Source organism: Bombus bifarius, unplaced genomic scaffold (genome assembly GCF_011952205.1).
Source record: "Bombus bifarius isolate JDL3187 unplaced genomic scaffold, Bbif_JDL3187 scf7180000008203, whole genome shotgun sequence".
Taxonomy (NCBI): domain Eukaryota; kingdom Metazoa; phylum Arthropoda; class Insecta; order Hymenoptera; family Apidae; genus Bombus; species Bombus bifarius.
The window spans coordinates 722,422-741,616 of NW_022884507.1; the positions used below are offsets into that span (position 1 = coordinate 722,422).

Genomic DNA, 19,195 nt, shown 5'->3' on the forward strand with positions numbered 1-19,195 from the left:
GAACATAATTCAAAATCTATCTCCTCTTTGTTGTAGAAAATAACTTAGTAAGTTACATCTATATAAAATGTAAAGTTTTGTTATTTAAAACGTAATTAGAGAAAGGAAGAGAGAGAGAATTTTTGCAATTGCTATATATTGAATAAAAATATGTTAAAGTATTTATGTGTAAATTATTTTAGTCATAATATAATAAAAACAAATTTATATGCAAAAATATAATAAATATCAAATTGTTTAGTGTTAAGTGATACTCACTATATGTTCATGAAATTGTATTCCATTGAACCTTCATATTACATAAAATTAGAAAGTCACAGAACATGATGTAAAAAAATAATCTTATCATTGTAAGTTATCATTTCCTGGATATAGCAAGTAATAATTCTCCATATTATCAATCTAAGAAATTTATAATACAGTTAACTGTAAAATGATTTATGTGAAATAAATAAAATCGGTGAAGGTAACTGAATAATGACTTTCTTATTGGTTACACGAATTAATTTGAAAAGAAAGAAAAGAAAAAATGAGTAAAATACATGATATGAATGTTTTATACCGGATTTTAGGTAAAATAAAATTTCACGTCATCAGTTATAAAAATATATAAGGTTACGAACAAAAGTATTGGCACAGCCTTTAAAGCAAAATAACTTTTTTAAAATTGAACCAATCGACTTAACTTAGTATACAGCTGACATAACTCTTTAAAAGGTGCTGTTAAAATTTTTATTACAGGCCCAGATAAAGAAGTCGTAAAAAATGACCTCGTAAAAAATGAAAAATCAAATCATTTGATCCAATTTAAAAAAATGTATACTGTTTTAAACAGTATGCCAATATTTTTGTTCGTGATTGTATAACGATATTATATGCTATTTTACTAATGCAAGTATGTAACTCATAGTTTATGTAGACTGATTTCAAACAAAATGTAAGTCAAAGATAATTCATACCTGTTTACATATTTTTCAGTTGGCATTTTCTAAGAATAAACGAATTGTCCGGAAATCCTAGATCTGTATGCATTAAAATTTAATAATTAAAATGTTGTAAATATTACTTTCTTATTGATCGATATATTTTATCAATATTGTGCTTTTCAACTTCTGTGAATCCTAGAATGCTTTCAATTGCGTTCAGATGCCCATGATGATTTTCTTTATCCGTTAAGAAATAGTAAATCGCCGATTTTAGGAACTGCAATGTGATCTCTGGATCAAGGGCACCTTGATTATTTCGCGCTTCTATGATACGTCGATACATTGCCTGTTGAAAAAATTATATTTGCTAATAATATTTTTAATAATTTTTTCTTTACAGATTAACTTATGTGCTGTTTGAAATTTGATACATTCCTTGGTTGTGTACTGTAAATATTAGATTCAGATATGGTGTCAAATGAATGAAAAATGAGCGATTAAATATATATATATATAACAGAAATGTAAGTTATTGAAAGCTATAAATACACATTGAATGAAAAACTATATTAAAATATATATATGTATGTAGACATGTATATACATGTATATTATGTAAAGTTGTCTTTTTTTCAGGATCTGACATGATTATAGTGATGTGATTTGTATGAAATGGTACAAGCATGTGATGCTTAAGCACGTGCAAACTTACATTAACTGAAGGATAATAAGAGGCTGTTTCTTTCAAGTGCACAAAATAATCTGTATTGACCTAATAATACTGCATAATAACAGGAACCACCTACATTTGTGCTTAACAATAACAATTCGCATGCAATCGCTGTGGCGAAGCATTTCAATTGTAAATACATTCTCTCATAAATATAAGTTCCTAATATGTATAACTTACAAATGAAAGCACGTGAAACCAATTCTTGCCACTATTATAGTTTAAAAGCTAATAAGCTTTTGTTTTTAATAATTATCAAAATGATAAAATCTCTTTACAAATTCAGAATAATTTCTACTTTTTATTTATATTTTTTATAAGTTTTTTTCTGTAAGCAAAAAGCAGGTACCTATAAATGTTGGTTATTATACGGCTAAGCTATTTTTAATAAACAATATGATTGTTGATTATATATAAAAGTTATTATGAAAAAAAATACTTAATATATTGATTAAAATTGATATTAGTATTATATAAGTTTCTGTTATATGTAACTGACATACTAATTGCATTTAATATAACTATGAATTATATGCTACTTTTTTAGAAAAATAAAAATATATGCATTCATATAAACTATTTAACATTATGCTTACACATTTATTTTATATTTAATTTCATGCTTGTGGAATTTAGGATATATATACAGGTTGATAAAAAAATTGTTCAAGATGTAATAAAATAAATTATGTATAAAAATAGATTGAAACACGATATATACAAATATATAAAAAAATCTTTTTGGGTATACATGTTCTGAACAATAATTATGTGGTTTTACTACAAAATTAATGATAATAATCAGGATGACATTAACAATAATATTAGAACAAAATATAAAGTGGAAATGACTAAGTTTATTCAAGTAGTAAAATTTGCAAAATTAGCAATTTTATTTTGTTCCTTGCTAAGGAGAGAAATGCAGATATTCTACTAATAAACATTTGATATTATAAGAATCCATCATTTTGCAAAAAAATCTCAAAAGGGCAAAAATAAAAAAGAAAGAAATATTCGTTTGTTTGTGCATTTGTACGTGAACAAATACAACATAAATGCTTAAAAAACAGTGGATGAGAATTGCATCACGTGGCGATTCAGCAAAAATACAGACCTTACGTGTGCCAAGGACCCAGAGAGAAACAGCCTCCTGAGCACTTAATAAACTTTGGCTACGATCGGCTGAAATGTGAGGTTCAGGCGAGTAGCTTGTGTCCTGGAGTGTGAGCGGCGACCAAAAAAAGTGGCACATCATTAGTACAAGAGAATTGTGAATGACAGAGATGCACAGAAAGTGATGCGCAAACAACACTGATTCCTAAATTGTATCTTTTTTATTTATATTGAATTATTATGCATTATTTAAAAGTATTAAAAAGTTGTAATTTTTTAAAACTCTCTATGAACGGATTTCAAACTTATGTAGACAGTGTGAAAAATGTAAAATAATAAATGGTACTGTATACAATTTTAAATTGTTGTTGTACTACAAAGAAGTATAAAATATTCTATTGAAATGTTTTTAGAGTTTATATGTGAAAAAGATAGTTAAAATAATTAAATAATGCTGATTGTGAGTGCAACAAGAAAAAGAAATTGATAAAATCAACAAATAAATGATATCGGTAAACAATATATGTTCAAAATATTTTAAATCCGATAATACAGATGTTTTAAATTCAAAATTCAAAATTATCTTTTATATTATAAATAATAATTATGTTAAATATTGCTTGTTATTATAAATACATTGTTACCATATTAATAGTATAATTTAGTGTTATTATACAAGTTATAACAAATTTTAATATGTGTTAAAATGAAGTTCATGCTACATATTTTATATAGCAATAAAGATAAAGCTTTAATTATAAATGACGTCAGGCATAAAGAATTTTATTCTTTCACTTTTAATGTGCACTGTGTATATTACTATCATAAGTATTAACTATATATAAGGCGATCCTTTTACTAGTTAACTCAAAGACGGCACCAACAATCACATCACGGCGGTAACATCGTGTCAGTATACGTATATATATAATGTACAAATGTACATACATATATTAGAAGCCAATATCGTCTCTGTGTCAAAGTAGACATGGCTGTATAGCTGTGTATACATGTAATTGTAAAGTGAAAACAGGAATGTATGATGTGCGATGTGATCGGCGGTGCTTTTGAGTTAACTAGTGAGAGGAACTCCCTGCATGAAAGTAAACATCGTAACTAAAGCAAAAACATTTACCTTGATATTTTCTAATTCTGCTTGTGTAATTGTTAATTGTTGAAGTAGCTCTGCAACAGTAACCTTTGGTGGTGTTTGATGCGCATGTTCATATATCTGTAATAAATATCAACTTTTAGTTTTTACTTATGCGTTTAAAAAATACTAAAAATAGTAAACATAAAATACTAAGAAATACTAAAAAAGTTAAAAGCATTAAAACTTTGTATCGAGATATTGAATATTACAGACATTGTTTTGTTATCTTTTAAAAAAATAATGCAGTTAATATATTATGAAATTTTGTTTCATGTTTATAGATTCAATGTAATGATCAACGTGCAACGCACCTGATCAGCTTGTTCTAGGCGTGCAGCTTCCTGTCCTTTGGCATACATTCTCAGGTACATTTGTTTATTTCTTTCTTCTTGCTCGTTTAACAAAGCCTTTTGTTCAGAAAGTTCCGTTTTCACGGTTTCTAATTCTGCTTCTAATTCACGAGCACGAGCTTCTGCAGCATCAACAGAAGGCCTCACTTCGCAGTAACGTGTATTAACTTCAGCCAATTGATTCAATAAACTTTCCACCTGTAATATAAAGCAATTCATTATGCTAATTTTTAAAATACATATTGTATTAATGTATGTTGTTTGTTAATGCATTCTTACGTAAACAATTTATTTCTATTTTTACTGTAATTCTGGCATTTTACTTATCATGTAACATTAAGACTAATAAATTTCTAATTTAGAAGTCTACCTAGAATTTTTGCTTTTAGAAAACATTTATTATTTTATATCATAAACATTTCAGAACTATACAAAAGTTTCATATTAAGATATCGGCGATGCTTAAGTAAAAAGAAATTAAATTAAATTAATATTTGTGTATTTAAATAATCAATAATTTTCCAAATATTTAGCGATACTATAGGATCTGCACCGACCGAATTTCTCAGTGCTGTGTTCATGTAAAGCGGGCAATAAAACACGAAGGTGTTACCTCATTGCACCAAATTAATGGTATTGTGAATCAATACGTACACAAAGATGTTTTGCAACGTCTTTTATACGACGTTAAAGATATGTTATATATTAAAAAATTTGCGATTATTGATTTAGTTATGATCTTTACTATACATAAAAGTATAAAACCATTATCGTTACTGTTCTACATTTTATTAACCGTTCTATGTTCTTATAAACTAGTCTTCTTTGACTAAACTAGACCAAATACGAATCTTTCATTTTGCTTATTTTTTATTCAATTATAAATATTCAACGACTATTTTATTTGAGATATATACCTTGTCGTTGTGTTTTTGCTTGAGTTCTTGAAGTTCATCAACATGTCTACGATGCATTTCTTCAATTCTACTTTCATAAAGATTCACCAACTTGCGTCTCACTTCATCTCTTTCTGGTATTTCTGCAGCGGATCTTACAAACGTATCGGAAGTACTATTTTCGGGAATTGTATTAGGCGTTGCAGTAACATGTGTACTTTCTGGTTGCACCTCTGGTATATATACAGAATCTTTCGAATGGACGGATCCGTCTTCAAAGTGACCCGAGTCCGCAAGAGAGGAAGGTAGATCAGAGGGGGCACATTTTTCTGGAGTTTCTGGACTTGCGACCTTTTGTAGTGTACCTTCGTCCGGTAAATCCTTGCTTGGCGATTCAGGTGAAAAAGGATTGTTCTCTCGTACAGTGAGAGCATCGCTACTATCCGTTCTTTCATCGGGGCTATTCAGAGAAGCTTTGTATAATCTTAATTCCACTACTTCCTTCGTTAGTCGAAATATCTCCTGGTCTTTCTCTTCAATCTCCTTCCGCGCTTCTTTTAACAAAGCCTGAATAATATGATTTTTATAATGACATACATTATTCAAAATAGACGTTCTTGTTCTTATTACGATGATAAATGATACGGCGAAGGTGCTATACGCACCATATTATTAATATTACGAGGTGACATTTATTTTATTTATTTAACCAAAGGGTAAAAATACTCGAATACCACGATAAAGTATAAAAAGACACCTTTTTTTAGCTTAGCAACTTACATATCGAATTACATATCGGTACATATTGATATATGTATTAAGAACATATTGACCGTCTCCACGAAGTACTTAAAATGTTAATTAAACTGTTAAAATGAAAAAAATTACAAATAATATGCAGAACGTATCTAATTTCATAAAAGCATTATATTTTTTGCATAGAAAATTTCTCGTAATATTTTGTTATATTTTATAGTCAAACTCATCAAATATATTTGATAGAAGCTTAAGAGAAATTTAGAAGAAATATGAAGCGAGTTCATGTCTTAACTAGAGGCTCTAGACGCGTTACATTCTCTTACCGTCTGCGGTTTGAGACTGATATCATTACGAATGGTTTAATTATCGTAATAAAGTGTTAAGTAAAAATTCCAACGAAGAACATTGCAAAAAAAGAGAAACAATGTTGGTTTTTACCTGAAATTTTCTAACTTGTCTAGCTGCTCTTTGAGTAGGCGTAAGGTATTGTTCATTGTCCCCGGTATGGTTTGAACAATGAACAACGTATTTTCGTGATCTACCTGACCACGTGGTACCGTTGAGAGCAAACGTAGCATGGTCACAGGCGCTTGCGGTACTGCAGGCACTTCCGTAACTTTTTACGCTTTCTGCATCGCTGTCATCGGCAATTCCAGTGCTTGATCCTCCGGAGGCCGCGTGTCCAGGTCGCGGCCTCGCCGGGGTCAATGAAAGGCTCTGCAGAGTAAAAAGAAACGAGACGATAGTTTCATTAATTTCGACTAATTTAACCCCTTAAGGCCCACTTTTATTAAAACCGAACCTCCGTAATATCACATAGTTGTTGTATTCTATACATTCAATCTACTAGAAAAAAGTGAAAGTCTCTCCCGAAAAATAGATCTTGGTATAATTTTATAAATTTTATTTATGTAATAAAGTTCGTCCTTAAAGGGTTAACTTTTTCGTCAGAATTATTATCTCATATTACTCTGGTCATTTTATAAATAATTTCGTTACTATCTGTTGGATTAATTGAAAGCATAAGCATTATATCAAAGAACGTTACCTTATCGGAACTTAAATCATGCGAACCAGGTTAAGTCAACTACACAAAATGTATTTTCTTACGAACGATAAGTTACAAATCCCTTAGGATTATTGTTTTCTTTTTATATTTATGATTTACAAGATTATATCCATCTTGACTAGTGTTTCTTCAATATAGTATTTCTTCGTAGCTAAAATTCTATTTTTTCTTCATATTACGCTGTATTAAATAAGAAAAGGAACACTAGAAAGGAATTATTATTATGGTAAACAGTTAAATATCCTTTATCAGTGTAATAAAGATCATAGATATATTTCGTTATAGTACACAGAGTATTTCAAAATATGTGAAATGATGTTTATATGATGTCGAGAGTTACAAATTACCATAATTCCTTTTCTATGTTTTTTACGTAACAAGTTTGGAAGATCATCTTGAGATTTTATAAATTTCTCACAGAAATAAAAAGGAAGATAAAGATAAATGTTGAGTACATTATATACGATATATATTGTTTATAAAGTTGAAATACGAATCCGAAGAAGGCTGAACACATAGTTCGACTAATACATTATAAAAAAGGGTTACTCATACATAGAAAACTATAATTAGTTTTGGAAAAGTTAGTAAATAACGTTAACAAGCAAATTAGTGTTGTGAATGGTTAAAACAAGTCATTTTTACCACGTCTGATTTCCATTCTAAGTAATTTCTAATTTACAAGGTTTTTAAATAAGATTGTCAAATCTCCCCATTTATTTATCACAATCGCATTACTGTTAAATATAAAGGAAGAAAATTCATCTCGTAACATCAGTCACTCAGAATCAGTAAATAATTCCACGTTTACATTAAGGTTGCATTCGAAAGATTAAACGTAAAGAAGAGTTCATCGCTTTTATATCTGGTTGACCTAAGGGTAATTTACCTTAGACTTAAGGAGAAGCTTTCTTGCTCTCTGACTAGGAACTTAGGAAGTCTGGTTTGAAAGTGAGGCAAAATCAAACACCCCATTGAGCAGAAAGATATGAAAGTCTTCCTTAAAGGCGAGAAGCTTGTCGAATCTGCACGAGAACAGTCTTCAAATAAAAGTGGCTAAAATATTTGATAAATTACATACTTTTCAATAATAGATTACGCTTGACAAATGTGTCAATTATAAATAAACTTAAACGCGCTCTTACTTTGTAATGAATAATGTATCACGCAAATTTAGTTTCCGTTGTTGCAAAATCATTTTATCTTTTCGTGACAAGTGGACTAAAGTAAACTCGTAAGTCAGAGTGTAAAAAAATATATTTCGTCTTTATTAGTCTTGATAGTATAAAGTCTGTTGAAATTATTGTACATTTTAGAAATAGTTATGGAAATTTAATTATATATTGCAACTACGGTTTCTTAAGATAAACTGTAATTATTAATTAATTTTTAGTAGCCTAGGAAAAACACGGCATATTTTTTGTAACAAGGAGAATCTAAACTTTTAGAACAAAAAAAAATGCATCTTTGCATCAGCACGATATATACATAGGTATTATTTAACTCAAATTTTTTTATCAATTGGAAAATACCCTTCATAAAACACATAAGAAATAATAAAAAATTTAATGGCAAATGAAATTTTCCCTATAATGTATATTAACGCTGGTCTTTTATTGTTTATTAAATATCAATTCAAGTAAACAACTGTATATTATTAATATCAAAAATTGAATTAGCTGCTAAGATCAACATTCACTGGCGGAGAATTGCGCCAATTTCTGTTATACCGCAGATGTCGATAATCGCAATATTTCTTGGTTCTTTATTTTTCTCACTACTTCGATGTCCGAAGGAAGAAGTGTTGTACCCTTTCGCTCGACTGAGCAGTTAATATTAGAGTAATGTTATGCAGATTACTAAATAGTATTATGCACATTATGCAAACGATAAGATAACTGATATATAAATATATATATAATGCATTTATATTATATTATATTATATTCTTATTATATACAGGGTGGCTGGTAACCGGCGGTACAAGCGGAAAGGGGGTGGTTCCACGCGAAAAATAAAGTCGAAAATATAGAATAAAAATTTTTTTTTAATTTTTCCACCGAGACAACGATCTACAGTGAGATCCGTTATAACGAGACGCGATAAAGTGCACGCGTACCGAGCGAAAATTCAAAGTCGATTTTCTCGAAAACAAAGCCTCGAACGAGAAATTTTTATTCTATATTTTCGACTTCTTTTTTCGCGTAGAATCACCCCCTTTCCGCTTGTACCACCAGTTACCAACCACCCTGTATATTATACATACATATATATAAGAAAACGAAGCAAATCTAAGGTTTATCAATACAATAACAGATAGATATATCTTTACTGAATGTTTAACAACTTAATTTAGACTCTAGACTATGATTACAGTCAACACCAGAATCTATAGATAGTTTTCCATTCAAGTTGATATTATGTACATGGTATTCACAGACCGTGCCGTGAATGAGGTTTGAAGCTATTGTTAAGAATGAGAGACTTAAACCAACGTAACGCCTATTGGGATTAAAGCGTTGATAAATACCGAGCACGATCTCGAAGCACTACGATCTAGGAGCAATGGAGAGGTTTCATGTGCGCCGGCGCATTGCTTACGGAAAGGTCAGACTATCTCCATATTTTGTTGGCTATCTTGAATCTACTTGAATTTAGATACAATTGATATTTCAAATTTTGTCTAGGTAAGCGCCAGGCATCTTTTCATGCATACACGCCGTCCCTCTTGCTTTTGTGTCTGTCTCTATGAAGGAAAGCGGCTTATAATGGAGGTCGTTATACGTTTATACGATACTTCGCAAATATTTCTTATTTATTCAGGTCAGAGAAAGTGGAAAGTTGTTTATTCAATAATAAATGAACTTTTCAATTACAGCGAATGAATCGAAAGGACTTTATTAAATATGATATCAAAGATATCAAAGGGGATCGAATTTGGCAAGTTGCCTATATTTACTCCATCGTTTGAGCGATTCGAATTTATTCGTTATTCTATGTTATTTAATGACTCAACTAAAAGATAACGCATTAGTTGCGCAATGGAAGTTTTATTATACTGTATTAAACTTAAAAATAAAGCAAAGCTTCGATATAGCATATGTGCTGTAGTTATATTTTTATGAAGTGCATAAATTACTGAAACTATTAACTAAAATCATAACTGGAATAAATATTTTCTGTAAATAATATTACTACTGTAATTTATATATTTTTTTCTCTCCCATATCTGTCACAGTTGCGTGTAACGCATAAAATATTATTACAATCATAAACAGTTACACGCTTACTAAAATTTGAACAAAAAACAAAGAAAAAAGATTTATGTACACGTACTTGTTTCACACGTCAACCATTTTGTTAACAATAAAACGATAGTTTACCATCATTATTGCCTACAAAATTATATCGATGGTTGACAATAAGTTCTTTAGCACTTGCAAAAAACAGTTTCGTTTATACCGCGTTTAATATACACTGATAAGGCACGTATCATCCATATATCCTTCTTTCACTACTAATCTATACCTTTCAATACCTTTTGTGTTTTAATCATCGCATTATATATAAATCACACGAAAACAGAATGCAGTCTGGACATAGTCAATAAGACGCAATTGTCAGCACGCATCTGCGATCTGCATCGAACGAAGGATACGGCGTAATATTGCAGAAGGATGTAAGATGACCACTTGGAGCAATTTTTATATAGAATATACATGAAAGATGGCTAATATCGGTTGACAAGGAAGGTTAAAATACTTACGAGAGATCGTTGTCGGGGTGATTCGGTTCCATTCTCCGTGATGACGGGAAAAGTGCGATGGTCCAGATGATGATGTTGCTGGTGGTGCAGAAGGTTAAAGCGACGACACTGTTGATAAGACCTACTCAGACCCGCGGTGACCGCGGTACTGGGTGGTGGTGGTGGATGATTCGGTGAAACTCGCTCACCGCGCATGCGCATGCTAACCGAACGACGTAGACCTGTCGGCGAGGGACGTGGAATCCGAGAATCCAACGAAGAGGATACCGAAGATACTGAGGGTGACGGAACGGTACTCGGTGCACTTCCTGTCGTGTAAACCACGCTGTTATCGGCATTGACCTTGAGCGTGCTGCTATTGTTGTCAGTACATGTTGCTGATTCTAACGATTCTAAATCCATCGAGGGTGATTCATTGGTGTTGTTTACATGAGCTGAATAATCAGCATGCATCGATTGCGGGGAATGCAAAGACCTTTCGCTGCCGTGACGAACCATCCTGTTGATTTAACTTATCTCATGTCTTCGTAAAATTCCTGTACGAAAAAATCAAACTTGGTCGAATTTCACTTATAAGAAAATATGTACATATATGGATAGCAGCAGTAAAGTATATTCACATTACATATATTTTTAATTGTTTATCCTATTCTGTTTTTGTCACTTGTCAAAAAGGAACAAAATCTAGCCGATGGTTATAGTGATTTTATAGTAGGTGGAAAGTTGTAAAATTATATATATATATTTACGAAATTATAAATTTATTATAAAATTATAAAATATTGTTAATAAATAAAATATAATGTACTATCACTACTAATGTAGTATTCACGTATTGTAGTTAATAATACACAATGAACAATAAATATTATATGTATTTCAGTTTTCAAAATTGCACCGTTTAACTGTATAGTATGTGAGAATCTATCCCGTTTAACAAACGGGATCATACATACTTGACTATAATACCAGCACTAACGTGGTTTATTAACATTTTAAGATCTCCATTCAAAAGCCGGAAATTCATTGGAGTTTATAATGCACTAGCTGCAATATTTGTAGAAAATCAGTTGATGATGTACAAATATTTATTAAAAGTGGAATCTAATAGCAATGTTTATGCAGCTATAACTTTGTTCATCATTTTGTAAGTTTTAATTGAATATTGTATTTCAAGCTTGCGTAGAAAAAACTTATTCTAATATCTTTTTTCAATGTGACTACGTGATTAATTTTGATATACAACAAATTTTATATTTTATTTGTATGAAAAATTTTATTGTAAGTTCTAGATGTACCAACTATATCATGCTGAAAACTGGTCACTAGAAGAATATCGACTTTATAATACAAAGATTCATTGCGTTGGATTATTCGTTTTAATGGAACGATTTCCGTTCGTAACAGATTTGTTCACAAGTATATTTGCTCGGTATGAATTTTCTTCGTTAGTACAAAATGAGTGTACAACTCATAGAGTTTTGAATTGTTTGAGAAAGTGAACAGTTATAATTTTAAAGCTATTGCAATAATTCTTTTTTTTTCTAAAACTATAATAAAAGCCACAATTGAAACCTGCGTACAATTTAAGATGAAAAATGTTGGTCAGTTTTCAGATGGTTATTATTTTAAATTATTAGATAGGTAAGAATCTACACTAGTGTAGAAAAAGTAGCATAAATATTAAAAATACAATTAAATGAAACATTAAGTATTGTACATGTATATACACAAGAAATAAGATATGAAATTATCAATTAACCGGGATGTGTCTACATTTATCTTACACCGTTTTACACTTGTGTATCATTACGAAATCAATTGTATTAAAAGAAAATTGTTCTATTGTTAAAGTAATTAATAAAGAATCTGAGTAAAAAAATTATGCTGACTAATTTGAACGGAATTTTACACCCCGAAGGAAAGGCAGTTTCTATCTTCCTTTTCACAGAGTAATTCGACTAGATTTTAATAATAATAAAAAAAAGAAATCGTGTGAAGGAAACATCTTCTCTAGCTTCAATGACGCGTTATAATAGAGACAAAGGTTATTAGGTTTATTCTATAGTGGGTTAAAGGAGTTATACCGTTATTACAATTACAATCTCAAATTTTCTTATTTAATTAACGTTCGTTTGGTTTTAATTGAAATTTTTTGCAATATCTTCTTTTGCAAACGTCGTCTTTTAATAAAAACAATATTTTTTGCGTAATAAATAATTATATGATGAAGGCTTGATATTTAACACGAAATACTTATCTACGTATCCTTCATCATTAGTGGTTAAATAAACGTTGCATTATCAACAGTTTTTTAGACACACATATTTAAATGTATTTATCTTCTCAATATCAGCCTTATCTCTTTTTTACAAAATGCGCTTTTTATTTTTTATCACATACCTGTAAGATTAACATCACTATAGAGGGAGATAAAACATGTATGATTTTTGAATGAGTTAATATTTTTCCACAATATCTTCACATAAATATTACCAACATACGAAGAACGTGAAATTTTGACATTCAGCGATCGTGTATTCATTCGCAGAATTTTATATTTGTTGATATTTTCTGTCATGTAACTAAAATTCGTGTGGTTTCGTATCATCGTATCGCACACAACCAACACGAATTAGAGCAGGGAAAGGTCTATTGGTATAAAGTAATCGATCATTTGGTGTCCTATTTCAAGAACATGCTGCAGCATTATGCAGTGTCCACATTATCCTTAAAATTCTTGAAACAATATTACTTTTTGCATTTTTCTTTGATTAGGAAATAAATGCACGAGTTGATAGTGATAACATCTTTTAAAATTTATATCTTGTAATACCACCCTCTATTTTCGTTTAAAATATTCACGTTAAGTGCTTGGTAACTATTACATAATCTTGCATCTGCTCTGACTAGTTCTTACAAAATATGAAAGAAAAAAAAATTAGAAATTAAATCGATGTACGCATGACTGATTCGAATTAAGCAATTTACATAGATAAAGTTTACCTACGTTGTACCAGCTACCATATTTTGTAAGTTTCTTATGACGTGTCGTGCGAATGGGAAGTAATTAACAATTAGAAAGTAATAATTAAATCATGTAAAGAATCGTATCTTACCTTTAAAACATGAATTTGGAATAATAACAGATTCCTTCGCTTATACAAGTCTTCAGAAAGTCTTAACATGTATTATAGACGCCTATGTGCAATTACTATGATTATGAGCTTAGAAACGAAGATAAAACACAGACAAATTATGGATAAGGAACATTTGGTTTCACTGTTAATTCGTGCCACGCGGGCTTATCGTGTGTAGGAATTGAATATAGCTGCGAGTATTAATTCAGCGATTCTAAATCTGTTATACAACGTAAATTATAAGAATACGTTTATGCTAACAAACCAATGTTTATGGATTATGTAAGGAATATTCGACGAATAAGCCACTGAACACCACTCTCATCGTCGTACTTTTAGCACTTTTAGAATAGGATTAAATAACATGCTCACTACCCGAACATTATCCACCCACGATCCTAACACGACTCGTGCAAGCAGTGTTGCATTAGAGCAATCGCGAGATGTCGTATTATGAGCACCGATCATTGACAATGTCGTGGTTTTGGTGTATTAGCGCCATCTAACAATGTTTCATATACAATAACGATTAACTGATTATAGGTAAGTCAGGTTATTTTAATATACTAAAGTCGTTGTTTTCTCTCCTGTAGAAGAGAGTTTTTCCAATAAGCGGTTACTTATCCGACGATCAATACGCGGCGTTTTCCTTTCTCTACGTTTATTCGGTTCTTCGTTGCGTTCATGGATAACATGACTCATTGATTTTGATCTCCTTAACTACGATATAAAAACAAATGAGAAATTGTAATGTGTGGGCGAGGGGCGTTTCTAACGGCTACTTGTTGATAGTTAGCAGGCGATTTTTTAACGGATAGAGATGTATGTATGTACAGGATAGATCTAACTCTATATGGATATTCGTCTGTCATGGTAGTATCGACGAAGGACTTTGTGTCTCACGTTCTGCAATACCGACCTCGAAAAAGATCAGAATGTTTCTTACGCTCTCTATTTGCTATGGCGAATATAAAAATTTGTAATTCAATTGAATCGTCGAACACGATAAAAATGGACTTGTTACATCTTACGGGTCATGGCATCATATGCAGTATCAGGTAATATATACTGTTATATCATTAACTAAAGACAGAATAGACGTGAAATTAAATGGGACCTCATCTGGAATACCGACCGCTAAAGTCAATGTTTCTCACGCCCTCTATAATTTATAACATCACCGCGACGATTGTAAATAATCAGAATGCGCTCCGTTTATTTAAACAAAACTTTAGGTAGTGCTCGATTAAATAAATTTTTGGTCATTGAATTCATTTATCATTTATCTGAGCGAGAAATTGTAAATGCTTAGAAGTTAGGTATTTGTCGCACGACAGGTTCAATTGAACGGAATTCTATCGTAAGAAACATGAAAACAATATTTCAACATAATCTTATATTAGACAGTAGAACAGAGTTGTGTGTGTGTGAAAACATGATATTTATATATTTAATAATTAATTAAAATATTATGCTTGGTTGTAAAAATTAAAAATCTTGTAAAAGAGTTTCGAAAAATCTGTTATTGTTACAAACTGAGATATTATATAAATTCTTTTCCCTTTGGTCAATTTCATGTTTAACCACTATAATACAATTATTTTTGCCATAAACTAGCGCTTTAACTTACTTATTAACAGTTTAATTATTATGTTATGACATTTAGATCTGATTGTGTTACATTGGAAAAATCGTTAACTTTCGACTAATCTTGACAAGGTTAAGTCACTTCGTATGTGTGTCATAACAAGTATATATAAGTATACAAGTATATAAGTGTTGAACTCGCACGCAACTCATACAGACATGAAACCGTGTACACTGCGGTTTGGAAGAAAATATACCATTTATAAAACAATTCTGCTGTTAATTTATAACAATATACCATCGATTTATAATAATTATGTTATTAATTTATAACAATTCTACAGTAAATTTAGAACAGTTACATCATCAATTCGTAATAATTAAATTAATTTATTTCTTTTTATCTGATATTAACTAAATCCTTGAAATCTCTCAAACGGTATCTTATTTACATTTAATATCATATTTTAAGTTTTAATGTAGTACTTCAATTTTCATTTAGCTATTCACTTATCTATTTCAAATACAATCGGTTACAACGCGAAGTATTAATAACATATACCTATGGATAGAGTTTAACACTTCATATCCGAACAAAGCCATAAAATCAAATACTGTTCATGGATTTGAGGAAGCAAATGACATGGCAATGAAAACAAAGGCAATGAAATTTCGTCATCCAATTATGCATGCTATGATTGGTAAGTTACATGGTTTGGTTCTTTTGGTAAACATGATTATTTAAGTTTATATACGAGTTAAACTTCCACGACTTCTACTCATGCACGATTCAATAATTTTCTAACGACAATTAATAACATTTTTATTGACAAATATTTGAAAGATACCTCTATCATCGTGCATAAGACTAACAGAGTCATTTTTAAATTTTATTTCTGTCTTAATGAACTTAAATTTCTTGTCATAATTTGTGGTACTCTGGTTTTGAAAACATATTTAATGAAATTATTTAAGAGTCAAATATAACGTGATTTGGTGTCCATAATAATTTCCCACATGGGAATATTAATAAACTTATTATTAATTTTATTTATTATTAAACGTTTATTATTAATAAACTTCAATACTCAGTACTCCTTTATTATCAAAAAGATTTCCATATTCTGTTCCTGCTAACATAATATCAATTACTCCTGTATCAAATATAATACAAGCATGTTTAAGAATCTTTTACACAATTTATCCAGTTTCTTCTGCCAATTATGCATTAAATTAAAACAAACGAAACGCATAACGTAGAATAGATATTTTATTGATAAGTAGAATTAATTTATGATGTATGCATGCTTTTTGTACAAAGATACATTGTTTAACTTAGAACGAAAAGTTAAAAATTTCTTTATTATTATTTTTAACAGACTGTTATAATTTCATTTTTTTTAAATTTTGCTTCAAGTTAAATCTTTTGATACGAAAGGCTGCCGACAGGACTGCGATCTAATGTACTTTAGATTTATATGGACGTATTTATTGCACCATCCGTACATTTTAATATTCTTGAATATAATATATGGTATAAGTCTAATAATATTCCAACGGTCCATAAATACCTCAGATTAGTATCTATTATTATCTCTAGTTTAGTTTTACTTTTAAATAGGTTCTAGTTCTAAGATTTCGATTAAATTAATACTAAGCAACTGTGTTAGACGGTGGAGGTCAACGAAGGACTCATTGTTTGTTTTTCGTTTTAAGTTGTAGTTTTAAACCTTAGTTTTAACTCTGAATTTTAAGTCCCAGCTTTAAGTTGTATCGTTAATTTTAAGCATTACTTTTAATACATTTGTAAAGATCGATGCAGTTGATCGATATATTTGTTCGCAGAAATAAGACTTTGGTTATCTGTTTGCTCTTTTCATACATTTTCTTGTTTTTCTTTTTCGTTGGTCGTTTACTCTATTCATCGGACGTAATTCGTTTGTTTGTACAAAAAGATTGTATTCTACATTACTGACTCATTTTTTACACATAGAATCACCATCATGGAACTGTAGTTCCATAGTACGTTATAAGCGATATTCTATATCTTCTATTTGGATTAGTAGATGAAGTAATTAGAATTCTTTTTGAAATAAGATAAGTAAAATATAATGTACATATATACATATTGAATATCTCATGATATATAACATTCTTGTATCTATATCGTATCTATGTCAAAACTTTATATTATTCTCATCTAAAACTTAGATACATGTTCAAACGAGTATCATGGTGAATTATTCAGTACGTTTTTACATTTCAGAAAATTTTTTATTTCACAATATTTAATCTCACATATACATACGATAGTTTTATTATCTATGATGTAATTTTAATGAGAACATAGTCGAACAATATATTGAAAATATCTTTAAGAGATTTATAATCTATTTCAAGAAAATTTATTTAGATTATATACAAGGTGGACATGCCTTACTATCTGGACAAGGTAATACACATTTTTGCGTTACACTGTTAAATTGTAAACCGTTTGGGCACTTAAGATCATATCTGATGATCGTTGCACCATTCACGTAACAGAAATAATATTGGTGACAATCATCTATTTTTGGAAATCTACCACTTGTAACGCATTTAGGACTTGGAGTCGTACTTGGCGTCGTACTTGGCGTCGTACTTGGTGTCGTACTTGGCGTCGTACTTGGTGTCGTACTTGGTGTCGTACTAGGCGTTGTACTTGGTGTTGTACTGGGCGTCGTACTGGGCGTCGTACTTGGTGTCGTACTTGGTGTCGTACTTGGTGTCGTACTTGGTGTCGTACTGGGCGTTGTACTTGGTGTTGTACTGGGCGTCGTACTGGGCGTTGTACTTGGCGTTGTACTTGGCGTTGTACTTGGCGTTGTACTGGGCGTCGTACTTGGCATCGTACTTGGTGTCGAACTTGACGTGGAACTTGACGTGGAACTTGGTGTCAAACTTGACGTGGAACTTGGTGTCGAACTTGACGTGGAACTTGACGTGGAACTTGGTGTCAAACTTGACGTGGAACTTGGTGTCAAACTTGACGTGGAACTTGGTGTCGAACTTGACGTGGAACTTGACGTGGAAGTTGACGTCAATGGTGCAATTTGCTTGCAGACATAATTCGTAGAAGATGTGCAATATTTTAGCGAGGGATCAAATAGCATCGTAGGTGCGCACGACATATCGTATGACACGAATTCAACTCCGTTAAAAACACATATATAATAATTAGCACACGTTCCATCCACGATTTCAAATGTTCCTTGCATTACACATGTTCGCTTAGATGGAATTATTTGAAGCGTCCCAATGGGAATCGAATTAAAGATGAAAAGAATTTCAAACGCAACGAGGAATACGTTCATTTTGCGTATTTTACTGGTTTACAGAAAACGATGCTCATTTGCCGAAAATCAAAGAGAATATGTTTCTTAGTTTCATCACTGCAGCGAATATATTATCATCGTTGAATTTATTGTTTTATTATCGCGTATTACGAATATCTGTTAAATTCTGAGAAAATACGAGCTGAAAATAAATATCTTATGATACTTGGTTTATGAGTAAAAGAGATATGCGGACTATTATTGCTTCCTTGTGTACGACATATGAACCTACTATTAACATTTAGTCTTCCTAGAGCTATTTTCTTCTGAAAGAATTTATGAAAAACAACCAAAAAATAGCGTAGGAAGTAGAAGAGATTAAATTTTTTATT

General features: G+C 30.7%; 2 protein-coding genes and 2 long non-coding RNA genes across 7 annotated transcripts; 1 reads left to right on the forward strand and 3 right to left on the reverse strand.

Annotated features, from left to right (window-relative positions):
• Nucleotides 1–260: 260 nt before the first annotated feature.
• Nucleotides 261–11,298, reverse strand: LOC117210390. Of its 2 annotated transcripts, XM_033453364.1 has the most exons (7): nucleotides 10,763–11,298; nucleotides 6,366–6,644; nucleotides 5,190–5,735; nucleotides 4,234–4,470; nucleotides 3,905–4,000; nucleotides 2,771–2,872; nucleotides 261–1,272 (listed from the first exon to the last, which is right to left on the reverse strand). In XM_033453364.1, the coding sequence occupies exons 1-7, from the start codon at nucleotides 11,258–11,260 to the stop codon at nucleotides 1,063–1,065; spliced, it is 1,968 nt and encodes a 655-aa protein (XP_033309255.1). In that variant the 5' UTR covers nucleotides 11,261–11,298; the 3' UTR covers nucleotides 261–1,062. The 2 variants fall into 2 exon arrangements, with proteins under 2 accessions (XP_033309255.1, XP_033309257.1); XM_033453366.1 differs by lacking the exon at nucleotides 2,771–2,872.
• LOC117210393 lies at nucleotides 3,620–4,397 on the forward strand. Its single transcript, XR_004488102.1, has 2 exons — nucleotides 3,620–3,872; nucleotides 4,204–4,397. It is a non-coding gene; the product is annotated as an uncharacterized LOC117210393 (long non-coding RNA).
• Nucleotides 11,299–12,797: 1,499 nt separating the features above from the next.
• On the reverse strand, nucleotides 12,798–15,147 carry LOC117210392. 2 transcript variants are annotated; one of them, XR_004488101.1, is made up of 3 exons: nucleotides 14,822–14,962; nucleotides 13,259–14,622; nucleotides 12,798–13,165 (listed from the first exon to the last, which is right to left on the reverse strand). It is a non-coding gene; the product is annotated as an uncharacterized LOC117210392 (long non-coding RNA). The 2 variants fall into 2 exon arrangements; XR_004488100.1 differs by having other exon boundaries at nucleotides 12,798–14,622; nucleotides 14,822–15,147.
• Nucleotides 15,148–17,587: 2,440 nt separating this feature from the next.
• On the reverse strand, nucleotides 17,588–18,938 carry LOC117210454 (cell wall integrity and stress response component 3-like). 2 transcript variants are annotated; one of them, XM_033453487.1, is made up of 2 exons: nucleotides 18,219–18,938; nucleotides 17,588–18,170 (listed from the first exon to the last, which is right to left on the reverse strand). In XM_033453487.1, the coding sequence occupies exons 1-2, from the start codon at nucleotides 18,840–18,842 to the stop codon at nucleotides 17,904–17,906; spliced, it is 891 nt and encodes a 296-aa protein (XP_033309378.1). In that variant the 5' UTR covers nucleotides 18,843–18,938; the 3' UTR covers nucleotides 17,588–17,903. The 2 variants fall into 2 exon arrangements, with proteins under 2 accessions (XP_033309378.1, XP_033309377.1); XM_033453486.1 differs by having other exon boundaries at nucleotides 17,593–18,938.
• Nucleotides 18,939–19,195: the final 257 nt, after the last annotated feature.

What these genes read in the sequence shown, in the direction of transcription:
- LOC117210390 (XM_033453364.1), bottom strand. Translation starts at nt 11,260, where the DNA reads ATGGTTCGTCACGGCAGCGAAAGGTCTTTGCATTCCCCGCAATCGATG. An exon ending in CACCCCGACAACGATCTCTC is followed by an intron (nt 6,645 to 10,762) that starts GTAAGTATTTTA and finishes TTTACTCTGCAG; the next exon opens with AGCCTTTCATTGACCCCGGC. An exon ending in GGGTCCTTGGCACACGTAAG is followed by an intron (nt 1,273 to 2,770) that starts GTCTGTATTTTT and finishes TTTTTTCAACAG; the next exon opens with GCAATGTATCGACGTATCAT.
- LOC117210454 (XM_033453486.1), bottom strand. Translation starts at nt 18,842, where the DNA reads ATGAACGTATTCCTCGTTGCGTTTGAAATTCTTTTCATCTTTAATTCG.